General features: G+C 35.8%; 1 protein-coding gene across 8 annotated transcripts in view; it reads left to right on the top strand.

Annotated features, from left to right (window-relative positions):
• Positions 1-12,276, top strand: part of Sugct (succinyl-CoA:glutarate-CoA transferase) — a 679,655-nt gene that overhangs the window by 293,130 nt on the left and 374,249 nt on the right. For 7 of the 8 annotated variants that reach the window (XR_013435050.1, XM_005319213.5, XM_021722294.3 and 4 more), the window contains one exon: positions 6,259-6,330. The exons of the other annotated variant lie outside the window; for it this stretch is intronic. Coding sequence is in view for 6 of the 7 variants with exons in the window: in XM_005319213.5 (XP_005319270.2) it covers positions 6,259-6,330 (72 nt within the window). In the remaining variant the exon portion in view is untranslated. The remainder of the gene's footprint in view (positions 1-6,258; positions 6,331-12,276) is intronic. 8 annotated transcript variants of the gene reach the window in all.

Genomic DNA, 12,276 nt, shown 5'->3' with positions numbered 1-12,276 from the left:
TAGCACAGACCCCGAAGTCAACTGCTTGACATTCCAGAAAACATTCTCATGGCAGTGAGTCAAACTTCCTGGAATGTCTTTTTCCAGTGGATGATGAAGTCCTTTAGCAATGGTTACCTTTTGTGGAAGAAAATCTTGTTGAAAAGTAAGTAGCCCCAGGAAGGCTTGGAGTTTGTACTCTTGTTTCTGAAGTAGACACCCTACCAACTGTAGGCACTGCATTTATACCAGAGAAAACACTAGATGTACAGATATGGTAGGTTAAGAAGATAACATAGGAAGGTCCAATTGTACATTTTTCCTTTTTCCATTTGATTATATTTATATTGAGCCAATATGGGGCTTCTAAAAGTTCTTCTGGATTTTCTTCTGTAGTCAGCTTAATAATTAGCACATCATTACACTAGCCTAGTAAGCCTAAAAACTCAGAAAGAAATTTCTGGGAAGGACTACTGACTTCCAAGAGCAATGTAAATTCTAGATTGATCCTTCTTTCTTTGCATCATATCTGCTCAGTGTTCTCTACCCCTGTGTTTTATACCTTTACTCCCAACCTTAGGTGTTATCATGACTTACTTCTGAAACTACACTAACTAAAGGATATAATCTCTGATCTCCCATTTCCTTTTGCTTTACATGTCTCCCAATTTGTTTAGGACGCTTGTCAGTTTCATTGGGACACCTAATCCTTGTACTAATCAACCTTCTCAGCCTTGCAGAAACTCTCCTGCCTCTACCAGGAAGGAATTTTATCATGACTAGACCATGAAGACTATCTTGCTTTCATTTGGTCTCCTTACCAGTAGATTTGTCACCCGTAAATATCAAGAAGGATTTCTTTCATCAGGAAAAATAAAACCTGTTCTCCTGTGATGAAAGGCTTGGTTTTGACCTATCCTTTTAAAACTGTAGACATTTGCCTGTGTTGCCTGCTACCTCCATCAATTCACACAGAAGTAATTGTTTCCTTCCTCCTAAGGCTTGAATTCCTTACAAGAGAAACAACCCAGCCCTGAATGTTTGTGCCCAATTTAGGTGCTTTTGGTTTGAGCTCTCTCTCTGATGGAAAATTTGCCCATGGTGTGTGCGTGCTTGGCATCTTGTTGCTTGTCTTGCCTGGTGTGAAGACCAAGGCATCCTAGGGAGGGAGGAGGATCAGAGTTGGTGAGGCCCTGAGTGCCAGGATGCAAGGGCTTAGAATGCACTGGGAGTTCCTTTCATGCAAGTCTTAGTTTTTTTTAGTAATTATTTAATGATGATGATGTATCCATTACATAGCCCCACTTCATGTCAACATCCATTTTACGTACTGCAGACTGTGACTCTCTAGTTATAACCTTAAACCACTTCACTTCTGTAATCACAGAATGAAATCTTTTGTGTTCTAATCATCCTTATCTCCTGTTCTTCCACCTTTCTTGTTCAACTCTTCATATTGTTCTTTCTTTTTCGTAGATTTCACTGGGATTCCTTATCAGCTGATGCTGCTCTCTTTGCCCTGTCTGTGCCTCCTTTCTTTACCACCTTCTTCCTTAGATAATCCATGGCTCTACTGCTCAATAATATTCTGGCTAGTCTTATAATTTTCCTATACCTGTCCTTTTCTTTCATATCTATCTGGCAAAATCCTATACTCAGTTAATGTAAACATGCCTTTATTCTTTGGGTAACTAGGAGATGGTGGAGAAAATCATTCAGCTGGGCTCTCAGCACTTTAGCTCTCAACAGCGTTTCTCTGGTCACTTCACTGTCCCTTAGTCTGACACCTCAGAACTCTTTATAGTCTTCCAGTTGCATATCTCCCTGTCGCTACCCTCAGTTAGTGACCTCACCCCTTGTTTCATAAAATAGAAGAAGAATTCAGTGGAGCTTCCTCAGCTTCCCTCCACCCAGCCCTCATGGGAACCTGCCTCTGCATCTGTGCTTCTGTTGTGCTCTCAGTCCTTGCTTGTTCCTCCTGTTTATCACCCAGCTTCTCAGATGTTTTCACCTCCTCTGTTTGTTTAATTGGATCCTCAACCCACTCCAGACTTCATTCAGTTGTCATCATAATGCCAGCTCTTGAAACCCACCTTGCAGGCCTTCTTCAATCCTCACCCTGCTCTCTGGCTGTTTCTCTTCTGTCTGTCTAGACTTCAGATGGGGTGGTCTTCAGATTTCTCACCTTTTTTTCCCCTACTCTGAAGTATAAACTCTTCCTAAATTATCTCACTTTTATATTGAATTCAGTCATAGATTATAAGCAAAAGAGTGAATTTTTATCTATAGTTCAGACTTTTATCAGGTCCCCAAGTCCTACTCCGGTGAAATTTCCAATGGGATCTCAAAAGCTTCTTAAAAACCTAAGTGTAAACTATGAGACCTTCCTTTCCCTTATCCTTTAACTCTTAATCATCATATTCAATCCATTACCAACTCCAATAGGTTTTACTACTTAAATATTTATTCAATCTATTTTCTTCCATCTGTGTCATCATGACCCGTAATCTAAGACAACATCATCTTTTGCCATGATCATTTTTGCCTCTTAATTGGTCTATTCAAGTCTAATCTTATCCTCCAATATGTTGTTACTTCACAACCAGAAAGTTTTCTCAAATGCAAATACAATTATTTAAGCCTTTTAGTGACTTCCCATTAGTTTTATAATAAATTATTTCACAAGATCTTGGACTTCATATAGCTCCTTGCCTATTTCTATAGCCTTCACTATGCTGTTTTCCCCTATATTCTCTTATGGCTTATTGCTTCTTTCCACCACAGGTCCTTTGCACACATAGTTTCTTCTGTCAGCAATGACATTTCTCCCAGTTCTTACCTAATTAATGCCTACTTAGTACCTTAGCTCAAAGATCACTCTTATAGAGAATCTTTCCGATTTCTCAGCCTTCAACTGAGATAATTAGGCCCACATATTGTCAGATCCCCATTGTGGCCTATACTTTCCCTTTCTAGTACCTGTCTCTGCTTGTAATTATTTGTGTGAGTGTTGACCAATGTCTGTCATTTTATTGAAATGTAAGTCTTCTGTGATGGACCATAGGTATTTAGCTCATCATTTTGTACCCATTGTACCTAATATCTAACACATCATAAATTATGTTTTAAAAGTATTTTTAAATACACAAATGAATGTGCTTTTAATCAATAGCCATTATAATAATTCTAAAAGTAAGTACTGATCATTCCTACCTTTTAGAAGAAAAAATTGAGGCTCTGAAATTAGGTAACTTGCCTGATATCATCCAGGTTGCATAAATAGTAGATCTGGATTCATTTTTGCTATTTCATTTTTATTATATTGTTTTATTGGGATAAAGATCTATTTTAAAAGATCTGAAGTAGATATTTTATTTCAGAGTTTTGTTATGAAATTAAAATTATTTTTTATTAGTGATGTTAACTGCATGATATGGGGTCCAATGTGAGAAAAAAAAATATCCTCCAGTTTAAATGAACTGAGAATGTGTTAGCAAATTTTAAAATATATATTTTTATCATTAAAAATAATAACATTCAAATATGCTTGTGAGAGGATCTTAAATTAAAAAATGAAGATTATTAACTTATCTATAGTGAAATACTAATTACATAAAAGTGAACACAAAGAGACTAGAAAGAAGTCTACTTGCAGGTAATTCTTCTGGGTGATGGTGTCATGGGTAATTTATTTCATCCTTGTATTTTCTCTATACTTGCCTGATTTTCTATAATGATAATGTGTTATTTTTAAGTTTGCATATAAAATACATTTATTAAATAAACACTGGTGAAATAATAATTATAGGGAAGAAAATTTTAAAGAATACACAATCATACCTTAGTAGTTATAAGAACTGTTTGATAATCTTTAAGTCTGATAATAGTCTGGTGGCTCAGCTGCTAGTCAGTTTTTACTTCTCAATTGATAATCAAGTAGTTGTCTCCTTAAAATTTTAAAATGTTTATATTGATAAAGATATACTTCATGATATGTTAGAGAGTGAAGGAATAAACAGGAATTTCTTCATTTATTAAAAGGAAATTAACACCTTCCAAAAAATTAACTTATAGAATATGTTACTGATCCAAAGTTTTGTAAACCTTTGTTTGTGTTATACTTATCAGCATGTGGTTACTTCTCCCCTTGTTTCCTTCTGATTAAAAACAGCAAACAACCTGTGTAACTTCATACTTATCAATAACTCATTGAGACACCTCAGCTGAAATCTTCTTTGTACCTCACCCACAGTTCTATTACAAGATTCCCTTCTGTAGCTTTAGAAACACTAGTGCATGGACACTAACTTTGCTTTTGCCCTTGTGGACAAGGGAAAATGCTTACAATAGTTCACATGATATCTTCTTAATAGCATTCCTTACCAAATCAAGCAAGAGTAGAATAAAATCTCATAGGTTTTGCATGAAATCTATTTTAGCCACAATTTTGTTATCTGGAATTAATTATTTGATTGATTGCTTATACTTACCAACTATTTATTAATTGCTTATATTCTTTAGATATCATGTTAGGCCTTGTAGGAAGATTAGAAGAGAAAAAAAATACAATCTACCATCACTGTACACCAGAACTTTCTATGATGGAAATGTTCTATACCTGTGCCTTCTAATCCATTAGCCACATGCAGATATTGAATGCTTGACATGTATTGGTGTGACTGTGAGTCTGAATTGTTAATTTAATATTTTAAATAACAGCTTTATTGAGATATAATACAATACTATTTTATTGTATTGTACATATAATTCAATGATGTTTTACTATATGCAAAGTTATGCAGTTATCACCACAATCAATTTTTGAACATTTTCATTACTCTAGCAAGAAACCTGATACTCATAGCAATTGCTCCCATTTTCCCCCAACTTCCCCAGCTCTAGGCAGCTGCAACTTCCCCCCCCCCCCCAACTCCATGGATTCTCCTATTTTGAACTTTTCATCTAAATAGAATTTGGTCTTTTGTGATTCACTAATTTAATTTTAGTTTGTTTAAATTTAATAGTCATATGTGGTGAGTAACTATCATAAGAAGCAAGTGAAGTAATAAGACCAAAGACAGATGCTTAAGGAATGCTGAAGACTGAAGAGAAGAAAATCCTGTAAAAGGTGCATAGGGAAGACAGATCAAAGAGATAGGAGATGAGTCTGGATAAAGTATAGAGCTAAGACAGGATCCTGAAGTAGAGGATGGTTAATTATACCAAATAATGCAGGGGAGTCAAAGAAGCATAGCTTCAGTATGGTGATAGTATAAAGACTCTTGATGCCAAAGGACACTGCAGCATGGTGTTGGTGAGCAAGCATAGGCAGGTAGGCTGTGCTTTTATGTCATCAAGAGATGGAGGGAAGGAAGAAAAATTCAAGACAGCTTGAGAAGGATGTCAGGATTGATGAAAAATGTTTGGTTGCTGTTAGGATATTTTCCTGGAAACTGGAGCCTACCTGTAGGCAGAAGACAGGGATTCAGTCTCTGAGAATGTGGGTAAAGGAAGCACTATGTTTATTAACATAGGAGTAACTTCTACCATAGAGTTAGGCATCATTGTTCTCAGAAGCAGAAGCAAGTGAAGAAAATGTAGGTGAAAATACAGAGCAAATTTTACATAGAAAGAAAGGAAATTCAGAGTTAATATACTTTGGGAAATTTGAATGAGGCCTTCTGAGGGTAAAATTTGGGTCCTCCTGCTGCACTGTGATCCTAACTGGAGAAGGGTGGAGGGAGCATGGGAAGGATCTTCAAATGGTTTGGGGCCATGGGTGTCATGGGTTTCAGTCACTTATATGTCCACAGCTCACTCAACCTTCCTTCTTTCCTCTTTCCTTGCCTCCTTCACTCTTTCTTTTGTTCCTTTCTTTTATCCATCTATTCTTACACTTGTAGCAAACAGTGCCTTTTGCTCTATAGTGTTCTCTGCCCTACAAGAAAAAATGGAAACAAAACATAAAGCTTTTAATCCATATTACAAGGAAAATGAATTTCATGTTATGAGTTATAATAATAAACTAGCATTTTCTTAATTTTTGAGTCACTTTTTTTCCCGATATTGTCATAGTGGAAGATCTAGGAAGTACTTTGAAAATTCTAAATAAAAACAGGTATGCTAATGTAAGAGAAAAAGGTACAAGGTAGTCGATATTGAATTAATTAATAACATTGTTTTAGAGAAAATCTATATAGATTTCTTAGATCCTAAAAATCAACTTTTATGGTCTTTTCAACATGTAAACATATATTTACATATATTTTTCTCTTTTAGGCTTTTAAAACCAAGGATGGCTATTTTGTAGTTGGAGCAGGAAATGACCAACAGTTTGCTACTGTGTGCAAGGTAATCTATAATCATTGGGATGAGTGGATGATATATGCAATAATTCATTTTGTGCAAAGCTAGGGCAAGTTTAGTTTTGCCTAGCACAATGATGCTAAGTCAATAACCAAGTTAGAACCCCGTACATTAGTACCTAAAAATATAGCATTTTCAAACTTATCATACATGATAATGACTGGATTTGAATTAGCACACAATTTTTTTAAATTATAGCATTCAGTTGGATTTTGAAATGAAGAAGTTAGCTTAAATTGTTCTTAAACTTGATATATCTATTATTCAATATTAAAAGGGGAATAAAAGAAAATGAATTTTAAGGCAATATTTAATAATGGGAATTTTCCTCCCCTCCTTCCTTCTCCTAGGTCTTTTGTTTTTATTTAAGACCTTAGATATCAGTTTACTTTTCCCCTCCTTCGCTCTCTTCTTTCCTTCCTTTTTTTCTTACTGTCTTCCTTCTTCCCTTTTTCTGCCTCCCTTTCTTTCTTCCTTCTTCCTTCCTTCCTTCCTTCTTCCAATATCAGGTTTAATTAGGTCCATATATAGTTAAACACTCCCAAATTTATTTTGTTCATCATTAAAAAATTTCTAACTTTTTCAAAAATTAACCTTTGCTTAGAGTACCTTTTATCAAAATTCATGTTTAAAGATTTTATAAATTAAGGTTGTATTAGAATGTTGTTCCTCACCAAGGCCTGAAAAAAAAGGCGTTGGAATCATTTAAAATAACATGGTAGGGATATTCTAAATTTTAAACATTGCTTAGACATTTAAAAAATGTTTTATTATATATATCTAGAACTTTTGTTCTTTGTTTTTACTTAAGACATTAGATATGAGTTTACTTTTTCCAGTTTTATTTTTCTTTTTCTTGCATGTAGAAAAAGAAAAGGCTTTACTTATTGAGAATTTTCTTCTGATTGGAGGACTAGGTTTTTGCTAACCACATTATGGTGAGCTTTCAGCTTTTTAAAAGATGCCTGTGAGTTCCTTGGAGGAAACTTATTTATTATAGTAAATTTATTATGTACAAAAATTATTTATTACTGCACCTCTTTTATATGAGGTTAATGAGAAGAGCTAAAAACCACAGCAAAGTGGTGGGAAGTACCACAGTAAAGGTGACAAATGGAGATAGTTCCGACTGTAGGAAGGGCTGGCACATCTGAGGTGGGAAGGAAGGGAGCTTTTATAATGGTGACTCAGTAAGTGTAGAGAAAATTGATTCAAACATTTGATCTGGGATCAAAGAATCTTTATTATGAACGGTCAATGTTAAAAATATGAAACATACGGAAGTCCTTGCCTGTGAAGTCATTTGCGTACTCTAACTGCAGAGATGTAAAAGCTGGTTCATTGCTCTAAACAAGTACAGATTTTCTTCCTGGGCCATATGTTTTGGAGTTTTCTCTCTCTCTAAAAAAAAAAAAAAAAAAAAATTAAAAAGGAAAGGAAAAAAAGGTGGGGAGGAGGAGGACTGGTTGACATATTCTTCACTGTTGAAAATAACTATACTGAATACTTTTAATTTTTGATTCATTACTGTTGATCAATTTGAAACTTTTGAACTTCTTTATAAATATTTGTAAGAACATTTCAAAAAAGATTTTTATTTCAAAGCAGAATATTTGCCATAATTGTTAGTACTAAAGTTATGACTTATTGGTATGGTGTGTAACTATATAGTTTTTTTTTTTTAAAAGGCCATCAGAGGCCTGGGAGAATGGCACACCTTAATTTTCCCATATGTGAATCAGAAATGATAATCCCTCTTTGAACCATTAAGGAGATGTCTACAAAAACTCTTTGAGGTACTCTGAAGAATAATTTTGTGTGAATGGGATTTTAGTGTTATTTACATAATTTACTAGGCATCTTGAGTGAGTACTGCAATTTGGTCTTCTCAATCTTCAGAGCGAGTTATATGCTTACATGTAAATCTGTCCTAAAAATATTTTCTTACCAAAGAAAAATCCTGTTTTCCTACTCCGATGCAAAGTTGTCTTATTCTCCCAGTCATTTTTAGTGACTATAGTTAAGTATTTTTAATTCAAATATGCCTATTGATGAGGGGTTCATTGCTCAAACTGTCCTTATAGAAGGTGAGGTCCCCTTCATTGTTTTTGCTCATTGTTTTTGACAATGAGCCTGTAAAAATTGTTCTTTTTATAAGTAAGTTTCATCAGGAAGAAAGAGACAGCTGTACCTCCTGGGGAGAAATGTGGCAGCATTGTTTGTGATGAATGAATGGGATTTACTTATCCCTTCTCTTTCCAAAATAGAATTTGATATACTGGTTGATTTATACATTTTGAGGAGGGTTTCCATTAGGGAACTCTTAGGGTCAGGGGTTGGAATGGAGCAAGAACATTGGTTCAAGACTTGGCTGTCAGAATGTCTTGCTGTGTATAAAATGAACCTTGGTTTGTAACAAATTTTATTTTATGTCCCTTAACATGATACAGAAGGGTAGGGAAAGTGAGCATATGTAAGCTATTTTAAGCTGATTGATGCCAACACTAATGGGTATTTCTATTTGAAGTATATTGACATCCTTTTAAAAATCATTTAGACTGAAGGCTTCTTTTATTGGAGTCAATATGCATTGGTTCTCAACTTTAGTATGCATAAGAATCTCCTGGAGGCCCATTCTCAAAGACTTGATTTAGTGTGTCTGATGTGGGTCACAGGGAACTTCAATTTTAACAAGCACTGTAGTTGATTTTGGGGTAGGTGGTCTAAGGACACTCTAGCATAATTCTTAAGGCCTATTGTAAATCTTGTTACTAGTCAGGTAACTTCTGGCAAGGTACTGAATCTTACCTAAGTTTCCGTTTCCCCATGTATAAAATGTAGACTAAAACACGTAACTACAATAACTTGCATGGTTTCTTAAGAGTTTGATTAGGTAAGTAAAACAGTACAATCCTGGCTCATAGTATGCACTTTATAAATGGTCTCTATCAAAATTGGATGGGGAGATTGTGATTCTAGGGAGGATCCAGTAAGTACTCTTCTCCCTACTCTTCCACCCAGCACAGTGATAAAACCTATGCAGGATGCATGGAGTATCTGAGGATTCTGAAAAGTGAACAGTAGGAGAATTGAGTAAGAACCTCAGAATTTAGAGTACTTCTAAACTGGCAGTAAATTTACCAGTTTTTCCATTATATGAATACAGTGGAGCCTGAAGCTGTAAAGTGGATGCCAGGCAACAAAGCTAAGATCTAGAGATGCTCTTTATTTCTGGTGCAAGGAACCTGAAAAGTAAGCTCTAATGTAAGAGTGTGGAAGTCCTCTGTTTTTTTCCCTCCCCACTTTCTCATGCCTAGCCCTTGAGTAATCCTGTAAGTGGCAGGAAATTTCATCTTCATTGCTTAACTGAGGTCCTAAAGAAGGGATGAATCTTTATTGCTTTTTCTCTATTTTTCCACTGCTTAGCTTTTCTTCTCTGGCAGTATGCTTTAGAGTGGGGTAACTAATGGGAAGCCCCAGGGAACTGGAAAGTTCTGGAGAAATTGCAAAGAGTGAAAAGCTTTGAAAAGCAATCCTTGAAGTTGTTCCTGAACTCCTGGGCTCACCCCTGAGCTGCACATGCACTGGTCTGATTCTAATTAGCACACCAAACATCTTGAGAACAGGGTTGACAATAGATGACTGCCCCAGTTGTAGTGTGATGGAATGTTAAGTGAGGCATATGTAGGACACATTCAAATAATACTGCAAAGACTTTGAAACTGAACCAACATTAGAACCGAACACATAGAAGGTAATTGGGAAGTTGGACCTAACCAGGTCAGTTGTTTGCAGAAAACAAAAACATCAGAAATGTTCTATAGGGGCTGGGATTGTGGCTCAGTGATAGAGCGCTTGCCTTGCACCAATGAGGCACTGGGTTTGGTCCTCAGCACCACATAAAAGCAAAAAAATAAAAATAAATAAAGTTTAAATAAAAAAAATGCTCTGTAGGATTCAAACAAGACCCAGGGACTCCTGACACAATATTCAAAACATCCGCGATACAGTCCAAAATTACTCAGCATATGAAGAACCAGAACTTGCATGACAAAAGACAATCAATAAATGCCAATGCTAGGACAACACAGATGTTGGAATTAACTCATGAAGACTTTAAAACAGCTATTATAAAAATGCTCTAACAAGCATTATAGACACTGTTGAAATAAATGGAAAAGTAGAATTGTTTAGATAAAGAAATAGAACATATGAAAAAAAGAAGGAAATTCGAGAACTGAAAAGGACAATAAGAAAATAAATAATACTTTACTGGAGATGACAGAGGAAATAATCAAGGATTTGGAAAATAAATCAATAAAAATTATTCAGGCTGAACAACAGATAGAGTAACAGTAACCCTTTTTTACTCTAAATCAATTATTGAACATCTGTATAGAAGAAAATAGTAACCAAAATCAAAATTGATAAATGTAATACTAAAAATTTTCAACAAATTTCTATCTTTCTGGATAGGAAAGGGAAAACAAAAGAATGAAAAAAATAATAAATTTCAATAGTAATCTCAAAGTATCAATAACAACATTAAATGTGAATGACTTAACCACACCAATGAAAAGACAGATGTTGTCAGAAAAGATAGGAAAAACAAAAACAACAGCCAGGTGTGGTGTCACAACCTGTAGTCCCAGTGACTGAGGAGGTTGGGGGAGGAGGATCACAATTTTGAGGCCAGCCTCAGCAACTTAGTGAGATCCTAAGCAACTTAGGAGACCCTTCCTCAAAAAATAAAAATGGACTAGGGATGTAGTTCAGTGGTAAAGCACCCTTAGGTTTAATCCCCAGAACCTGCCAACCCCTCCAAAAGAGTGGAAAGTTAAGGTTTGAGCAGATTTAATAAAAGAAAGGGTTAGCCAACTGAATGTCTGATGGAAGATGTTCCAGCCAAGGAGGTAGTTGACTGTTAAAGTCCTGAGGCCCACATATGGTAGACACATTCCTGTTCCAGCAAGAAGCTAGCATAGTTGCAGTGAGGAACCTAGGGGGAAAATATGGCAGAAGGTGATGTCAGGGGAAACTGACTCTGCTCTGTGGAGCCTTTGAGGCTGTCATAAGGAGGCTGTTGTCAGCTCTTTGTGTCATCAGGTGATGGGAGCACTAGAGTACTTTGCCGTTTCAGCTATCATGTTTTACTATTTTTATGGAGCCAGTCTTCTTTTTCTTCCCTCTCTTCTTTGAACAATATACTTCTTTATCATTTCTTTTAAGGGAAACATTGCTTAGCTGCAATAGTTCACATTTATTTAGTACTCAGTAGTTAAGCATTTTCATAGACAGTTTCATTTCATCCCAGGCAACACTTTTTTTCAAGCCCCTGAAGAATGGATGTGATCACAGCCCCTGAAGACGTCTGTCTAGAAACAGTTTGAACATCGGCCAGCATAGCTGCAGACAGAAGGACAATTACTTTGACCCACCGTTTCACACCAACTTTAAAAGAGAAAAGAGGTTCAAAAAGTCAAATACAGAGGACATGTGGGCACCTCAGTCTCCCTTGAGTGTAGTCACTCTGTACATTTTTATGTAGCTATGGTGTATTCTGGGTGAGGCCAGACTTATAAATTTTACCTATGATTTCTTGAAGGCACTTGTTTTTTCTTGAAATGACTTCTGAACTCCCAGTTGGGGAGGCTTTCTGACCACTGGACAAGCCTTGAGACCATTCTGGGATCAGATGTGTTGATAGTGAGGTTTCTAGCAAAAGCACTGTATTTGGTGTCGCCATTTTTAAAATCTCGAGAGTAACGCTGTCTATATCATTCCCTAAAGGAAACGAGTAAGTGGAACATGGGAAAGAGGAATTACACCATTGAGATGGTCTCTTTGCTCCAGGGAATCTTCTTCACTTCTCTCTCCTTTGTAAGATGATTAATGGATTAATTTTATTTAAACTGTGGGAAACAAATGAAA

This window comes from Ictidomys tridecemlineatus, chromosome 2, assembly GCF_052094955.1.
Source record: "Ictidomys tridecemlineatus isolate mIctTri1 chromosome 2, mIctTri1.hap1, whole genome shotgun sequence".
NCBI classification, from domain to species: Eukaryota; Metazoa; Chordata; class Mammalia; order Rodentia; family Sciuridae; genus Ictidomys; species Ictidomys tridecemlineatus.
This window is presented reverse-complemented; position numbering and strand designations above follow the sequence as displayed.